Source organism: Leguminivora glycinivorella, chromosome 25 (assembly GCF_023078275.1).
Source record: "Leguminivora glycinivorella isolate SPB_JAAS2020 chromosome 25, LegGlyc_1.1, whole genome shotgun sequence".
In the NCBI taxonomy this organism is placed as follows: Eukaryota; Metazoa; Arthropoda; class Insecta; order Lepidoptera; family Tortricidae; genus Leguminivora; species Leguminivora glycinivorella.
The window spans coordinates 6309939-6328326 of NC_062995.1; the positions used below are offsets into that span (position 1 = coordinate 6309939).

The 18388-nt window shown below is 42.4% G+C and overlaps 1 protein-coding gene across 1 annotated transcript in view; it reads left to right on the forward strand.

Moving 5' to 3' along the window:
- Nucleotides 1-18388, forward strand: part of LOC125239456 (zinc finger protein 436-like) — a 32913-nt gene that overhangs the window by 1026 nt on the left and 13499 nt on the right. Inside the window, exons 2-6 of the mRNA XM_048147065.1 lie at nucleotides 948-1082; nucleotides 1895-2039; nucleotides 3645-3788; nucleotides 14222-14397; nucleotides 17500-17630. Coding sequence (XP_048003022.1) covers nucleotides 948-1082; nucleotides 1895-2039; nucleotides 3645-3788; nucleotides 14222-14397; nucleotides 17500-17630 — 731 coding nt within the window. The remainder of the gene's footprint in view (nucleotides 1-947; nucleotides 1083-1894; nucleotides 2040-3644; nucleotides 3789-14221; nucleotides 14398-17499; nucleotides 17631-18388) is intronic.

Consider the following 18388-nt stretch of genomic DNA (forward strand, 5'->3'; position numbering starts at 1 on the left):
CTAAACTTCGTGGCCCCCCAGGATAAGTGCCGCGACCCCCCTTGGGGTCGCGACCCACACTTTGAAAAACACTGTCATAGAGGAATAAGTGAGGAAAGAGTTGTAACTCCATACATCAGTAAATGCAAGTTGTTTGTAGTGACATCTAGCGTCAATCACGCGTCAAATAGCGTAATTTATCAGTACCACTACTCAACACTAGGTGCCAACAGTGTCGCGTCTGCCAAAAATGTAATATTAAAACAGTTTACAACTTATATTTACAAGCAGAAGGAATTGAAAACAGAGTACTGATTAATACTATTGTAATATTGACTAAAAATTGTTGAGCATTAGACTTTTTGTTTGTCACAACATCTATTGACAAGTAGCAGTACTGATAATTTACGCTAGTTGACACATGGATGCCTGTAGATGTCACTACAAATAACTTGCATTTACTGATGTGTGGAGTTATAACTCTTCCCTTACTTATTCCTCTATTCCAGCGGTTCTCAAACTTATTTTCCCATGGAACCCTTTTAGAAAGTAAAACATCTGACGGTACCCTTAATTTTTTTTTATTGCAATCTTTATTTTAATAAGCAATCATGATAGTAAAATCACCAAATTCTATAATGTGAGGTATTACATGAAGCAGTTTTTTTATTTTTTAACAATTGGTGAATATTTGGTTTTATGGAAGAGAGTTGAAGTTGCATATCAGGTACCCAAAATTCACACGGAGCCCCCAGAGAGGCTTTGCGGAGCCCTAGGGGTCTGCGGAGCACACTTTGAGAATGGCTGCTCTATTCTATACATATAAGCAGAGCTTATTTTAACATAAAATTTCTATTAGTGACCACTTTTCAGTAACTGGCTGTTTATCAGTATACAGAGTGCATTTTTAGACAAGGTTTAGTTTCTGGAAGGGAGGCAGTTACTGGCAATTTGCCCTACTCTTGCAGCTCCATGCAGACGACGGCAAGCCAAGCACAGTGTGCAACGTGTGCCTGGCGTTGCTGCGGAGGAGTTACCAGCTGTGGGTGCAGTCCGTCACCTCTGACCGACTGCTGAGCAGGCTGCTGGCTGCTAACAATGAGGTCTGGTTACATTTACTCAATTTTCAATAATTTACATTTACTCAAATTTCAACTAGACATATCGTCACTACTTTTAAAAAATCTCGTATCTCACGCTGTTCCTCAAAGTTAAAACGCAGTAAGTCTATATGCATTCCATACATACTTACTACAATTTTCTTTTCATTGACAGACGAAGATACAAGTTTTTTTAAAAGTAGTGACGATATATTCAACATGGGCACTGTCATATAAGTTAAATTTGAACAACAAATATTTCTCTATATATGAATTTAAACCTTGTCACTTTGACATAAAGTGGCCATGTGGAATACTATTTCAGCGTCAAGCACTAGTACTTTCAGCTTAAGTCCGTATAACTTGTCCAGTCAATAAAAACTTTAAATATTTAAAAGTTTGTACAAAACACTTCACAGGGTACGTCCTGCTCACGCTTAGTTGGTTTTATAAAATAAAAATAAATTACTTAAATTAAAAAGTCATTTATTGTCGTAAATACTTTTTCAGTACAGATGGTGTTTTTTTTACGCACTAGTGCGAGAAGTGGTTCATTATATGCCAGGTCGAAACTTCGGAGGCTCATCTGTACTGAAAAACGTCGTACGATACACGTGCGAAAAGGAAATTCGTAACTCGTGTCGATTTAAAACACTCCCTTCGGTCGTGTTTTAATTTATCGCCACTCGTTTTGAACTTCCTTTTTTACGCACTTGTATCGTAATATTCGTAATGTACTATTTCATATCTGTAATATTGACTTTACGAAAGAGCCCTTGAAGACTGCTTATATTTAAATATATTTTTAATTGCAGCTAACACAAGATTTGATTGGACACATAGACAGACGAGGGCACAAGCTAGCAACAAGCTTTACTATTAAAACCGAGCATTTTGACATAGAGCCCGGTGGGGAACTAGTAGAGATTGAAATTAAAGCATTGAAGGAAGAACCCGAAGGTATGTAGTATCTACTGATTTAAAAAAAAGATTGTGGTTTCACTCCTCAGACTGCGTTCCGGGCACATTCCATCAAATAAGTTTAAACACTTGATGAAATTGACCTTAACACCTAACTGCCCAGAGTGCAACCAGGTAGAGGATGTATACCATGTTTTGATGGAATGTGTTCGTAATGAGGTGCTGAGGAGGGATTTATTACTTGATAATAGCTTAAACATATGTATAGCATCGCCTCTATCGGATGAAGCGGATCATGTACAAACTGTATATATATATATATATATATATTTGTTTAAATATAAGGTATATATGTATATTTATGTATTTGTATATATTGGTATAATAGGCTGCATGTTCTAATTATTACTGGGGTAATAATTGAATTGAACTATTTTTTCTTTCTGTACAGTGTTCGTTTGTCTATCATGTTTTTATTACTTTTTTCCTCTCAATTCGCTCAAAGGTTGACTGGAAGAGATCCCTTATAGGGATAAGTTCGCCTTTGTACACCATAACTATACTGTATTTCTATGTCCTAACTTGTCTTATGTACAATAAAGTGTTTACATACATACATACTGTATAGTAGTATAATTTAGTGGTAATATATTTTCAAATTTCAATACAGGGGTGACATCGTCACTGAGTGACAAAACCCCTTCTTAATAGAATAGAATGGAATTCATTTTGTAACAATAAAGATAAAAAATATACAAGGTGCTCGCGAGGAACCCGCATAACTTGAACCACGCGTTTCTGAGGCCAAAAGAAAGAAAAAATGTTATATGAATTTTAAAAATTTTCGCAATTTTTTTTTTTTTTTTTTACTTTTTTGGACGTATTTTCACATATAATACAAGGAGCACCTTGTATTAACACACCAGTCTCGAAAAAAGGCGCCTCAAAAGTAAAAAAAAAATTTAGTAGTATGGGCGATGCGCCACGCCGCCGCCACCGCGCCACCGTGCCTTAAGTCTTTCCTATACAAAATGTACTGAGGAGACGTTTTTTAAATTACACTCAACTCAAGCGACGCGGCGCAGGCGTCTGCTCCACGCCCCACGTCCCTCGCCGCCCGTGTGTCTAGGGTTGTTACGAATATTTGCATTCGCATTCGCATATGCGAAAGATTCGTATTCTTTTAAACATTTGCATTGACATTCGCATTCGCTTCAAACGATGCGATTTTTTTGCGAATGCGAATATGTGCAAGTCGCAGCTTGTTCCTCGCCCGCGCCGGCCGCTCCAATTGCTACTTGTCGACTGTCGACTCGCGCATGCGCAGATAGCTCAAATTCGTACGGCGTGAAGTTCGTACTCGGCATTTTGACCAATAGTAAGCATTTTTACCTAGCGGGTTGTTGGTGATTGCTTGGTTTTTATTTTGGTTTTTTATGAAATTCAGCGATATTCGCATTCGCACATTCGCATTCTGAATATTCGCATTCACATTCGCGAATGTGACACATGCGACATTCGTGACATCCCTAGTGTGTACTTTACGCCTAGGGGCGAAACTTTTATTCCTATAGAAAAAAAATATTTCGCGTCTTTTTAAGTGCCAAGATTTGGTTGACCGATACATAATTATTTCTTCCTCAGTGTTATCAGACCACGAAGCCCGGGATAACGAGGACCGTGTCTCCACCAAAGAGGCTTCAGACTCTGAGGATGACATTCCTCTGCTCGCCATCAGCCAGAAGAAAGAGAAGAATGTCACCAATAAAGACAAAGAGTTTTTAAAAGGTAAAGTTTTATGAAAGAGCGTTAGCGTATATCATATAAGAATAAGTAAGGGAAGACTCCATACATCAGTAAATACGGGTTATTTGTATAGGCATAGTTATAGTGACATCTAGCGACAATCACGCTTCAATTATCAGTACCACTACTCGATGCTAGGTGGCAACTGGCAACTGTGTTTCGTCTGCCAAAAATACAACTTATATTACAAGCAGAAGGAACTGAAAACAGAATACTGATTAATACTATTGTAATATTAGCTAAAAATTGGTGAGCATTAGACTTTTCTTTCGTCGCGACATCTATTGACAAGTAGCAGTACTGATAATTTACGCTAGTTGACGCGTGATAGACGCGTAATTGTCGCTAGATGTCACTTAACTATGATGATGATGATATCCTGTTATCCCTCATCAGGGACATAGGGCTCTCAGAAGGGATTTCCATTGTTCGCGGTCCAGCGCGGCCTCCTCCAGCTCCGCCCAGCCGAGGCCAACTGATGCCGCCTCTGTTTCCACTGTGCTTCTCCAGGTGGTACGTGGGCGACCTTGCCCTCTTTTTCCGGGAATTTTCCAGGTCAACCCTTGCTTGGATAGGTGGTTGTTTGGCCTTCGTAAAACATGACCTATCCAGCGCCATTTCCGCAGCAGAATTTCTTTGTCTAAAGGGTTTTGACTAGGGCTCTGGATACACGTGATTCACGCCGAACCGTAGCTACGTGACCTTAACACCGGCGGTACTAAGATCACGAATTTCACGAACACGGCAAGGTACGTACCTCGTACGTACGTACTTGCCTTAGCGCCCGGATTCACGTGACACGTGACACGCCGCGGGCCGTGACACGCCGCCGCCCGAACCTACGTTCGTGTGCAGAGCTTCGGGTGGCGGTTCCGTTGGGTACTTATCGTACGTTTTGTAGATTCAACACGCCCGGGAGAAAACCAAATCATGACTACTATTGAATTATCACTTAGTACCTATCAGTGGCGGCTGGTGAAAATTTCTGCTAGGCAACACCAAAGCAAAAAGAAACCTAATTATTTTTAAAATCGGGACTTAATCGCGTATGACTACATATTAAACCACGGAGACCACGGGGACAACGCTGTCCCTGAAACGTTGGAGGTCAGTTTAATATGTAGTCATACGCGATTAAGTCCCGATTTTAAAAATAAGTATGTGTAATAATCGTGAAAGTTTAAAAAAGAAACCTACCTTAACATTATGTACTTTACTAGTAATCAATTTTAGGCAAGCCGGTGGGAATCGGCTTGTATGGACCAGCCGCTACTGTTATACATACATACATACATACATTTATAGTAATTTTGTACTAACATTATGTACTTTACTAGTAATCAATTTTAGGCAAGCCGGTGGGAATCGGCTTGTATGGACCAGCCGCTACTGGTACCTATACTTAATACGGGACGAAAGTTTTTTTACGTATAAATTAAACTTATATTTATGTTTTGCTTCGATTTTTATACAATACATATAACTAGCGGCCCTCCCCGGCTACGCACGGGGATTATCATAAAAATTGTTATAATAAGTAATCCGTAAAAGATAGATATATGCCATCGCGGACTTTTTTGTAGACCTATTAGAGAGACACAATTTTCCAATACATTATTTTGATATAGCTCAAACGGTTTTGGCAGCGTTTTCGATTAAAGCTCTCAGCCAGCGGGATTTTGTCCAACTCGATTAGAAAATATCGTCATATTTTAACCAATTCAAACAAAACTTTAACAAATTATAAACCTAAACTTTCCTCAAGGATTACTCTATTCATAAATGAAAACCCGTTCAGTAGTTCTTGACTTTATCACAAACACACAGACAGACGCAGCAGGGGACTTTGTTTTATAAGAGAAGATTAAGTGATTTCTGGCGTTATTCGCTGTGTTACGTTACGGCCTAATATTGTTTATTATTTGTGCCGTTTGTATATCCGAGGTCTTTATAGAGAGTACGTCGTAGACGTCGCATCGGACCGATAGATGGCGCCATCGTTCGTTGTAAGTCGCTCCGGCGTCTCACCGCCGCGATGTTGGTAGTCCCGTTTTTCCCCACCTGCAACACAAGGCCCCCCGCGCCCCGACTCGCCACCAGCCACCCTCATTGTTTCGTCGAACGCCGAAGTGACCGGTTGTCGCGTATTCCGTTCGAACATTTTTACAGCATGGTGTCTCGAAATTAATCTTTTAGTTTCTATTTCCTTGTTATTTCTGGTCAAACCAGAGTTATTCGTGTTTTTATTTAAAAAGTGGCTTATAACGTTTCGGAATTATGAAATTTTTCAATTTCATCCGTCAATTCTTTCTTCCCTTTTAATTTGCGCTCGTTCGTCTTGAATAATGAGATATATTATGCCTCGCTAGCGATCATTATTCGTCTTTCGGGGTTCTCACTATAGAAATGAACGAGCGGTGCTTTATGATTCTACCCACTTTTTTGTAAGAAAGTTCCATGCTGCAAAAATCGTTACCGTTAATCAGTTTTCTTTTTAAACTATTCGCATTTCCGAGACTAAAGTAGGAAGTGTTATCCGCGTATTAAAAGTTTCGCGCGAGAATATAAGCGGTAACGTAGGTAAGTTGCTCCGCCGGGGACCACGTGCTCCGGGGACCACGTGCTTCGCGACCGCGGGCTGCGCGACCTGCGGGCTGCGGCGGCGGCGGCGGCGGCGGAGGGCGCGGTGGAGGAATACCGCGCTCCAAGGAGGTTTGAATTTCTCCGACGAATGGGTGAGCAGATTCATATTATTTTAGAAAGAATTTCCGATTCGGTGCGGAGGCCCCAAGCCACGTGTCGGCGCCGAAACTTACTGTAGCGCTGCGATAGCGCCGCTGACCGCGGCAGTGTTGTCCGCCGCGTCGGCGCCGCCGAGGTTGCGTAGAAGTTGCCTCCTCGTTAACGATGGCCATCTCTGCGGTGCCGCCGAACAACGTTGTGGCCGCCGCATAGGCGTCGCGTTCGACGCTGTAAGTATGTCTGCTGCTGCCCCGACGCGAGCGCCGTGCCGTTAGTGAACAGTCGTCAACGCTGGCCGCCACGCTTATGCTGGCGCCTCGATGGTGATGCAGAGCGTTCGTCTGCCGTGACAACGCCGCGATCCCGCTGAAGCTGTCCACCAGTATCGCTGGCCGCCACGCTTATGCTGGCGCCTCGATGGTGACGATGCAGAGCGTTCGTCTGCCGTGACAACGCCGCGATCCTGCTGAAGCTGTCCACCAGTATCGCTGGCCGCCACGCTTATGCTGGCGCCTCGATGGTGATGCAGAGCGTGCGTCTGCCTTGACAACGCCGCGAGCCTGCTGAAGCTGTCCACCAATGTCGCTGGCCGCCACGCTTATGCTGGCGCCTCGATGGTGATGCAGAGCGTGCGTCTGCCTTGACAACGCCGCGAGCCTGCTGAAGCTGTCCACCAATATCGCTGGCCGCCACGCTTATGCTGGCGCCTCGATGGTGATGCAGAGCGTTCGTCTGCCGTGACAACGCCGCGATCCTGCTGACTGTCCACCTGCTGTAGCTGTCCACCAGTATCGCTGGCCGCCACGCTTATGCTGGCGCCTCGATGGTGATGCAGCGAGCTCATCTGCCGTGACAACGCCGCGATCCTGCTGAAGCTGTCCACCAGTATCGCTGGCCGCCACGCTTATGCTGGCGCCTCGATGGTGATGTAGAGCGTTCATATGCCGTGACAACGACGCGAGACGCGACCCTGCCGAAGCTGTCCACCAGTATTGCTGGCCGCCACGCTTATGCTGGCGCCTCAGTGGTGATGCGGAGCGTAATACTGTTAACCGCTGCACAGGCGTCGCAGTCCTTCTGCTGCGTCTGCCGTGACAACGCCGCAAGCTACTTGAAGTTTTCCACCGGTGTCGTCGGCCGACACGCTCATGCTGGCGCCTTGATGTCGCCTCGATCGCACGAGGTAAGATTGTAGACGCGGCGACCTTCATCGCGCCACCGAGCGCAATACTGCGGCTACCGCGAAGGCGTCGCTAATTTTCCTGCCGCGTTTGCCGTGACGACGCCGCGAACTCTGTTGATGCTGTTCACCGATGTAGCTGACTGCCACGCTTGCGCCGGTGCCTCCCGCGCTGACGGCGGCCACCTCGAGAAGGCCACCGAGCACGATACTGCGTGACGCGACAGGGCATCGAGACGCCTTTCGAGCTGACGACGGCCGTCTCAATCTCACCGCCGAACATAACAGCGTCTGCTGCAGTGACAAGCTGGTAAGATTGCTGATGTGGGCCCTTGGTGCTGCTAGCCGCCACGCTGATAACGCCCGTCGCGCCTAAGATGTCACGCTCACCGCGAACACTGTCTTCCCCTACAATGGTGCCACGACCACGACTATCCAGGCTCCGTCTGCTACGGTATCGTTGCAGACTCTGTTGCTGACCAGGCTGATACTACCCTCCAATGTGACGCCGGGCGCCGCTATCAGCTGACATCCCGTACACTATGGTATCCACTCTTCTCTTTCCAGTTCCCGTGAAGTACGACTGTATTTACACTCTATTTTGACCAAGGACTCCTCCGTCGCCGAAGTGAGAACAGATAAATTCTAAAGATGCTACGTCCTAACGTGGTTTGGACACCCATATTTGAACGAGGTAAGACGTCAATAACCGGAAGAGGAGCCGCACTGCTGCGAGGGTGTCCTGACGATGTTCGCGAGCTATCTAATCGGAGAGGCGCCTCGCGAGACGACCCTGTGATTCCTGTACATCGCTCATTGTGTAGGTCAAAGACATCGTAAAGGTTTGCGGAAATTAAAAAAAAAAAAAAAAAATCTCTTTCAGAATGTCCAGATCTGAATTCGAGCCAGCGTCCTGCATCCTGAGCGTGCGTCTGTTTTACCGGGTGGACACCAAAACCGATCGGTAATCTGGCCGCGGGGTTCCAAGTACACGACGATTTCCCGGAGGCTTGTGGCGCCCCCTGTCCATTCGAGAGATTAACTTATTCGCCGAGCCTCTAATAAACAAATTGGGAAAAATAAACCCGCTTCGCCTTAGTGAACTTGAGATTCCAGCTCAAAGCGAAAGGGGCCAGGAACTCAGGAGGACTTCAGTAGTTATGATCTGGCTCGACTATACTGAATTAATATAGTGCTTGATTCGATCGTAGAACCTGATTTCATCAATTTCACAACTTTCGTAGTCTACACAGGAAGGTTGCACCGCTGCAGTTTCCAGCATTACCCGTACAGCTGCCGATAGCTGTAGGCCAATCGCCCCTGTTTTGCTTGCATCTGCAGCCCGATAAGACCTTCAATAATCGGAACATTGTACGAAGTAAAGCTCTTCCGATGGAGAATAATCTTCAACAGGCGGTGGCGCTGGCGACTGAAGTGACATGCAGTCGGATTAAGGTTCGCATAGCACTATATGCTATGCACAGTTCAGTTGTATGTTATGTTATGCTGTACGATGGCAGGACTACATCTCTTCTGTTACGAGTAACTACGACAGTAACTGCTGACTCCAACAGATTGTCGTACGAGGTCAGTATGCACCCCCTGGGAGCCAAGTAAGTGACCTTCGGTGACCTCGCCTTCTTCTGCTTCGCCCGTCATCGTACCTCTTCGTCTGCGAGAGCCCTGCATTACGCCGTACAACGGTACGTATTAAGCCTCCGCCACACATAAAGCGCATTCCGCTTCGCTAACGCTACGCTATCAGCGCGCTGAATGCGCGTGCATTCCGCTCGCGTCCCGCGTGCATTCCGCTCGCGTCCCGCGCGCGTTGCGCTCGCTATCAGCGCTCGTTCGTTCCCGCTAGCGCCCACTGGGCGCAACGCCAGCGTTAGTGTGGTGCACCGCCATTATTGCGCTCCGCCTACGCTCTTAAAGCGCGCATGTGTGGCGGTGTTAAATTCACCCCTTGACCTGCTACCACGACGTGTTCAGCAACCACCAGCGATGCGACACGGACGTCTCCACCTCTCAGTCTACTCTGTCGACCTTCATTGCACGAAGTAGAAATCCGTCGCATCGGGTTTTGGATTAGGTAATGGATTACCCTAAGAGTCAATGACTGACTTAAAGAAATCGACTGATACCTCCGTTCAGTGTAGTAGCAATCGACAGCGCTCGTACTTTTCATCTTCTAGGCTAGTTTTACCGAGCGATCGGTATCCTCAAATGCCCTCAATAAAAAGAGTTCAGAGTTCAGGAGTCTCGCTTGCAACCGCGCTCGCTTGACGCGAAATAGTCTGATCGAAAATACCAGTATTGTAACAAATAGCCCTTGGGCGCGTGAGTGATGACCTTTTTCTGTGTTTGATATGGACGTAAGACGTTGGACTTTAAATAGTCATATCAAAGCTAATATTGATTTAGATAATTTTTACGAAGGGTTGACAAAAGCAGTATCAATTACATTACCCTGCTACAGTACAGATAGTTACACTACTTTTACAGTTAATTTCCACACTTTGTGTCTGAAATTGGGTTTATAACCTGATAAAATAACGTGTCTGTTAATAATAATAGTGTATGTAAGGTTTTTGTATCTTGTTCAAGTCAGCCTCGCCTACATCTTTTTTTTTTGGTTTTGATCTGCGATGTATAATAATGTCATTTCTCTAACTATTCGCTGACTAAAGCTAAACGTCATCACGAAAATCTCTTTATGCGTTTCTGGCACCGAGATATTCGCGGATCGAAGGCTATTTCGACTGATACATCTGTCAAATCGGTTCAACTGATTCACTTATTCTTCTATGCTATGCCAATAGGGCTACCAAAGGCTTGCGCGCCAGCTGACTCGCCACCAGGAGATAATAAACAGGTCTCTATAAAGACCTCGGATATACAAACGGCACAAATAATATAAAAATTTTACCTTCCAATAAAATTTGTATTATTTTGCCTGGTATATCCGAGGTCTGAGTGATGCCTTCCTGGTAGGCTTAATATACCGTCGGCACTTCTCCTCAACAATGAGGGTGGCTGGTGGCGAGTCGGGGCGCGGGGGGCCTTGTGTTGCAGGTGGGGAAAAACGGGACTACCAACATCGCGGCGGTGAGACGCCGGAGCGACTTACAACGAACGATGGCGCCATCTATCGGTCCGATGCGACGTCTACGACGTACTCTCTATAAAGACCTCGGATATACCAGGCAAAATAATACAAATTTTATTGGAAGGTAAAATTTTTATATTTTTTTGACATGTGCCGTCAGAATCCTCAAATACTCGACACTAACTTAAAACTGTATGTGGTGACAGTTTAGTATAGTATGGAGTAAATATTGACCCAGAGCTGTAAGAAGTGTAAGAACCTCTTTTTCACACATGACAGCGTCCACAAAACGTAAAATCGTGTAATAATGGTTAAAAAAATCAAGTACTTTAAAAACAATATTTCGCTTACTTTAAACATAATCTAAAACATGTTACATTTTTGCGGATCTTCGTTAGTAAGTATTTTACGATATTAATTTATAACGCAAGATTTACTTATTATGTCATTTATCATTCATTTTTAACCCCCGACGCAAAAACGACGGGGTGTTATAAGTTTGACGTGTCTGTCTGTCTGTCTGTCTGTCTGTCTGTTTGTCTGTCTGTGTGTGTGTCTGTCTGTGGCATCGTAGCTCCCGAACGGATGAACCGATTTCGATTTAGTTTTTTTCATTTGAAAGCTGTGTTAGTCGGGAGTGTTCTTAGCCATGTTTCATGAAAATCGGTCCACTAGGTCGCGGTCGGGGGTTTTTTCAAAATTTTAATTTTGTGGTTAGGTTATTATTTTTAAACTAGTGCTGTGGCAGAGTGTAATTACGATTTAAATGACATTTCAGTAAGTTGATAGAAATCGTTTATTTGTTTAAGCGCCTCCTTGTCCATAGGGCCTAATCGATTCAACCAATTCGAAATTAATCATTACATTTGGCAAACGATACGTCTTAGCCACATCGTAACATACATCAAAACAAATGTGTCAAAAAATGTGAACTTACGGATCCGGGACAATAGTTCTAATGAAATTCAGGAACACGACGCTTAGCCATATATTTCTGGTGAAGCATTATTATGTTATTCTTAAGGTTTTCACATTTATTCTTTCATTTATTATGTATGAAAATGAAAAAGATTTTTATAAAAAGTGATTTACCTACCAAGTGGCTTTAATTAATTAATATTTAAGCTTGCTACTGTGTAAGAATATAACGTAATCTTAAATGTAAACAAGGCAAACAGCAGTGTAGATGAACAAAAGATCAAGTTCTGTGAATCTTTGAGACGTACTATGATGACTATTATACTCCAGGTAAAAAAAATATGCACACATGTGCGCGGGGCCACGGTTAAGACAAAAAAAAAAAAACAGCTGCAGTTCTTATCAGTTACGGTACATTAAATAATACTTTTAGATAGTATATTCCTTTAAAGCACTCTATTGTTTGACGAACGAGCTCAGCTATCTTACTGTGGTGGTATTTTGTAAATAATAAGTGCAGTTCCACCACGTGGTAATAAAGACAGTAAGATTTACGAGCAGCCTTTTGTACGTGAAGCTGAGTGAAGTGAGCGATGTGTTATTTTTACATTTTGGGATTTTTTTATTTAATCTGGATGGGGCAGTTTAGAATTTTAGTTTATTTCAATTAGTCACTTGTAAGATCCCAGTTGATCAACACTTGAAGGCCTTGACACTTTACTTTAGCGGTGAATTTAAAAGTTATTGTCGTTGTTGTTTTGTTCAGTTTTTGTATTGTTACTGTTAATGTTTGAAACTCTTAACAACGAAGAGAAGTTTGGTGTGGAGATATGCCACCAGAGTCGGAGATTCAGTTTTATGTACTCTCTGCAAGGATCGGACAAACAATGAGTTTCCGTGTCGTCATGGTACTACAGGATCTATCGCGAGGCATTTGACGTCAGTTCATTTGAAATCTACTGTTACTGTTACGACATCAAACGAGTAAGTTAATTTTTTAAATAGGTAAAATCCATAATAAGTAAATGAAAGCAGCAGAGGTCTAAGTTTAAATACCATGAAAAAATAATTTTAAAGTTATTGCATGTAAATAGTATAACGAAGCTCACTTTATTAAGCAATGCTTTATTAAGCAATCAGTAATAAATGGCTTACTCGTAGTTTTTATATTAATTATTATTTTTGAAACAATTTGAAACAGTTTGAAACAATAAAATGATAATCCTGCGCCTTGAACACTCTTAAAGTAGACTTTTTTTACGACCATCAATCTTATTACTATATAACGTAATTACCTAATTAAATGGTGGCTATAACAGTTAAGTTGGCGTAAAATGTATAACATAATTATTAACTAGGTATGTGTTAAAATTACGTTTCCGTGGATGTCATCCTATCGTCACATTCTTAATTTTTATACTAAATTGACAAATTTCATATTCCGTTCATCAATAATTGAATGGTACCGTGTATACTTATCTACCTATTAAATCTTATTAATCAGAGGGTAACTAGAGAGTTTTTGTCAACGAACACTGCAGACACATAATAAGCAGATTCAAAGGTATCACGGTGCATGGTTAAGCCCATATTACCATGTTAACGCATGGTATTTTTCAACTACAACCACTCAACAGATAAGCTTAACAAAGGATAAGGTATAATTAGTCATGGTATAGTGCCTTAACATAAAAGTAATATTTTAGTGAAAGTATAAGCATTTTCTGAATTTGAACTCGAAGCGTCGGTTGTAGCGTAGAGACAATGCTAACAGTGGTTATTCAATAATAAGTTGAATTTAGAATTACAACTGTTGAATACTTTTGGATAGAGTAAAAAACTCAAATGACTGGAAGGAAACTTTATCTGAAACGGTTACCAAATCTAGCAGTTACCCTTACAAAAGGTTACCTACCCATATCGTTGGTATTTTAATAACCACTTCTAAATTAAGCCTATCGGAAACCCCGGATCGTTTATTCGGTTATATTTATTTATTACTTACATATTAATATTTGAAAAACCGCAGTATTGAATATAAATTTTAATTCAAAAGTAATTAAGATATAACCTCACGATACCTACATTTTTATTCATAACTTATAGAGACTGCATCCGATCTTATCTTCTCTCATGAAACGCCGCTGGCGGACCGGGCGTGTCACGTGAATTCGTACGTACGTACGTACGCATCTACGTGCGTACGTACGCTAATTTCACGTGATTTATTTTCACGTGACGAACGAACCAGAAATCCGTTGCCGTGTATCACGGCAACGTGCGTACGGCTACGTGTTCACGATACACGGTCACGACCGGGAGCCCTAGTTTTGACCAGTCACTTAACTATGCCTATACAAATAAGAATAACCCGCATTTACTGATGTATGGAGTTACAACTCTTCCCTTACTTATTCCTATATGTCAATAAGACATCTTTTTTACGACTGTATTAAAAAAATTCAGGTTTCAAGTCTGGTTACGCCCGAGAACTGATACTGACAACGGAGCAGCAGCTGGCGGAGCTGCGCGCGCGCGGCACCTCTGCCAACTACCTGCACGCGCCGCTCAAGTGCGCCCCCTGCCGGCGCGGGTACGTCGAGCCCACGGCGTTCAACAACCACCGGGTTAAACACGATCCGGTGAGTATATTAGAATGTTAGTATAGTGACAATCGGGTTCGGGTAGAGCAGCAAGCGGTTCTAAGCCAGGCCTTTATACTTAAAGAGTCGGGTCAAACCCGACGCGCAAGTCCAAAGCTGGGCGTCTCGCGCGCCCTCATACTTAGAGTTGGGTGAAACCCGCCGCTTATACTTAATAAGTCGGGTGAAACCCGCCGCGAAAAACTAAAGCCGGGCGCTTTCGGCGCCCTCATACGTAGAGAGTCGTGCGTAAACCGACGCACGGGTTTCAAAGCCGGGCGCCCAAGGCGTTCAAATTGGGTTACTCCTGAGAACAAGAGGTCCAAAGCAGGATGCCTAAATAATCGGGTGAAACCCTACGGGCAAGGTCAAAGCCGAGCGCCTTCATCTTAAAGAGAGGTCCAAAGCAGGCCGTCTAAAGAGTCGGGTGAAGCCCGATGCACAGGTCCAAAGCCGGGCGCTTTATCGCACTATTTGTAAGTGCGAAAGGAGCGGTCAGATGTTTTATCATTTATCGCGCGACCATGCTTGCCTGCCTGGACACACACATTGACCCCCCCCCCCCTTCCTTTAGTACGGATCCGCCCCTGACTTGACCATTGTGTGTTTGGTGGGCCTATATTTATTTTTCCTGTATATAGGGGTATTTCACACCAAGCGGACAGCGAAAAAAATGTCATGTCATAGAATTTGCTGATATTTGGAATAGTTATACTACTTGATGTCATGAGTTTACGTATATTTTTATTTTATTTTTATTTGGCTCCGTTTCCGGTTTGGACGCATTTAAAAAATGAACGAAATCGGAGGAGAGGTTTTTTAAAACGCTGATAATGGTGTCGTGTAAGAAATTTAAAATTAAGTTGAATATTGATTTTTGTAGAATTTTAATGGGGTTTTCTTATGGTTTTAATCATTTAATTTTTTTCAATTTTTTTCATACAAAAAACCGGAAATAAAAATTTCTAATATTTTTTATATAAAGTTTGACCATTTTCAAAAATTTTATTTCTACTTTAAAATATAGCTTATTATTCGTTAAAATCACCAAAAAAGTTTGAGAGTGGGATCTGCATTAGTTTCGGCGATACGTGAATTTAAGTGACAAAGTGCCGCTCCTAGCGTAGTACTAGGGATAGTGGGGATTCATTAGAAACTCAGTCAAGTAAACGTTTCTACTTAGAAATGAGAAATAATAAGGTCGAAATTAATATATAACTACAGCTTGGTTACGTTGGCCTGTACGTAACCTTAAGTCTCAGGAAATCTCGTGTCTGCGTCGGAAATTATTCAAGGTCAAAGTCCCCAAAATCGGTTTATGTCCAGTACAGAGTGATAAAGTTATGTTACGTACAACTAATTTGTTGAGTGTCAATTTTGTAGTTTTTGCGGTGGTTTGTTATACAGAGTGTCCCAATAACACACGCCAATGACACTGGAGGTAGACCGCCCATAAATGACATAAATATCTTTTCACTAAGTAGCAATAGCAACCGATTGCAGATTTCCTAATTCTATTTTTTTTTTTTATGTGGCATTTATAAGGTGATAATTCCTATTTACATACAATATTTAATGTTACTGTTTAACCACACGTGTTAATATTGATTCTCGAGCAAAGGAAAGATTCCAAAATTGAACCGTGAGCGTATTGAGTGGTTCAAAATGTAGAAACTTGAGTGTTGCGAGGATTTCAAGCCACGTAACTAGGTTAAACCAATTTTGTCACCGAGTAAGACACAAACATTTTCAATAATGTTGTGTTTGGGCATTTTGCGTTTTGCAAAACATCAAAGTCATCAAACTAAATCAAATCCTTAAATTTATTTAACATTTGTGATTAAAAGGCATCATTTAAACGTCAATTCTACAAGCCAGCTTTGGGCAACAAGAATTCTACTTAGTGAACAGATATTTATGCCATTTATGGGCGGTCTACCTCCAGTGTCATTGGCGTGTGTTATATGGGACACTCTGTATAACAAACCACCGCAAAAACTACAAAATTGACACTCACCACATTAGTTGTACGTAACATCACTTTATCACTCTGTACTGGACATAAACCGTTTTTGGGGACTTTGACCTTGAATAATTTCCGACGCAGACACGAGATTTCCTGAGACTTAAGGTTACGTACAGGCCAACGTAACCAAGCTGTAGTTATATATTAATTTCGAGCTTATTATTTCTCATTTCTAAGTAAAAACGTTTACTTGACTGAGTTTCTAATGAATCCCTAGTACTACGCCAGGAGCGACACTTTGTCACTTAAATTCACGTATCGCCGAAACTGATCGCATTCTCAAACTTTTTTGGTGATTTTAGTGAATAATAAGCTACATTTTAAAGTAAAAATAAAAAAATTAAAAATGGTCAAACTTCATATAAAAAATATTTGAAAATTTTATTTCCGGTTTTTTGTATGAAAAAAATTAAATGATTAAAACCATAAGAAAACCCCATTAAACTTCTACAAAAATCGATATTCAACTTAATTTTAAATTTCTTACACGACACTTTTATCAGCGTTTTAAAAAACCTCTCCTCGGATTTCGTCCATTTTTTAAATAATTTTTTTAAACCAGAAACGGAGCCAAATAAAAATAAAATAAAATAATACGTAAACTCATGATATCAAGTAGTATAACTATTCCATATATCAGCAAATTCTATGATATGACATTTTTTTCGCTGTCCGCTTGGCGTGAAAAGCCCCAATAAAGGCAACTTGACTGTACTTCAAATAAAATATTTAATACCATGCACGAAATAAAGCATCAGATAATTATAAGAAAAAAAATGACAGAAGTTATTTTTAACTCCAATTTATATTTTATAAATCAGATAGAAATATATAAAGTAAATCAGTTGACCGTGACGTCACTCAATTCGATTTCATATTAATTCCATATTAGCAAGTCGTTCAAAATCGTTTTTACAGTTCTTAAAAAGAAGCTAATTTGACTAGGAGGAAAGTAGCCTATGGAAATTCTACTTTATTCATTTCATTGAAGGTTCAAATTAGATTGCAACACTATGTACATTGGGCCTTACGAGGTTAAACTTCGTGTTTATTTACCATTGTATTTTTTTGTGCAGAAAAGTGGGTCCCACGTGTGTGAGATCTGCACGATGCGGTACAAGACTGCGCGCAAACTGCGCGCGCACGTCGTGACTGCGCACGAACGGCGCTACCAATGCAACACATGCTCGCATCGCTCGCACACCGCGTGAGTACTGTAGTAGGCTTGTGTAGGACATGTACTAATAGTACAAAAGACACGATTCCCCGCACTGTACTAGACCGAACTACTCCCAAATGATTCTGCTCTCTAGGACATTTAGTACACTCACACACGCGCAACAGAATGGGAGCGAAAGGAGCGAAGAGCCGAGGAGTGACAATGACAGCAAAGCGGTCCGTGTGATCCGACCGCAACCGAACTAAAACCGACTGACTCGGACCGAGAGCGCGTGAAAACGGCCGATCAGCTCTCGGCTAGTACGAGCGAGCGTTACTGTACGCCATATGCACAATTTGTCTCTCGCTCTCTCGGTGTACTACTGTCCTAAATGTCCTAAAAGAACGAACTAGTACACTTCGGAGATCGTACTAGTTGGGAGCGATCTTTTCAGTGAACGAGCAGGCACAACTCTATACTGTAGGCATGGTAGTGAGAGAGATGTGAATAATGCGGTACAAGACCGCGCGCGCACGTCGTGACTGCGCACGAGCGGCGCTACCAATGCAACACATGCTCGCATCGCTCGCACACCGCGTGAGTACTGTAGGCATGGTAGTGAGAGAGATGTGAATATGCGGTACAAGACTGCGCGCACACGTCGTGACTGCGCACGAGCGGCGCTACCAATGCAACACATGCTCGCATCGCTCGCACACCGCGTGAGTACTGTAGGCATGGTAGTGAGAGAGATGTGAATAATGCGGTACAAGACCGCGCGCGCACGTCGTGACTGCGCACGAGCG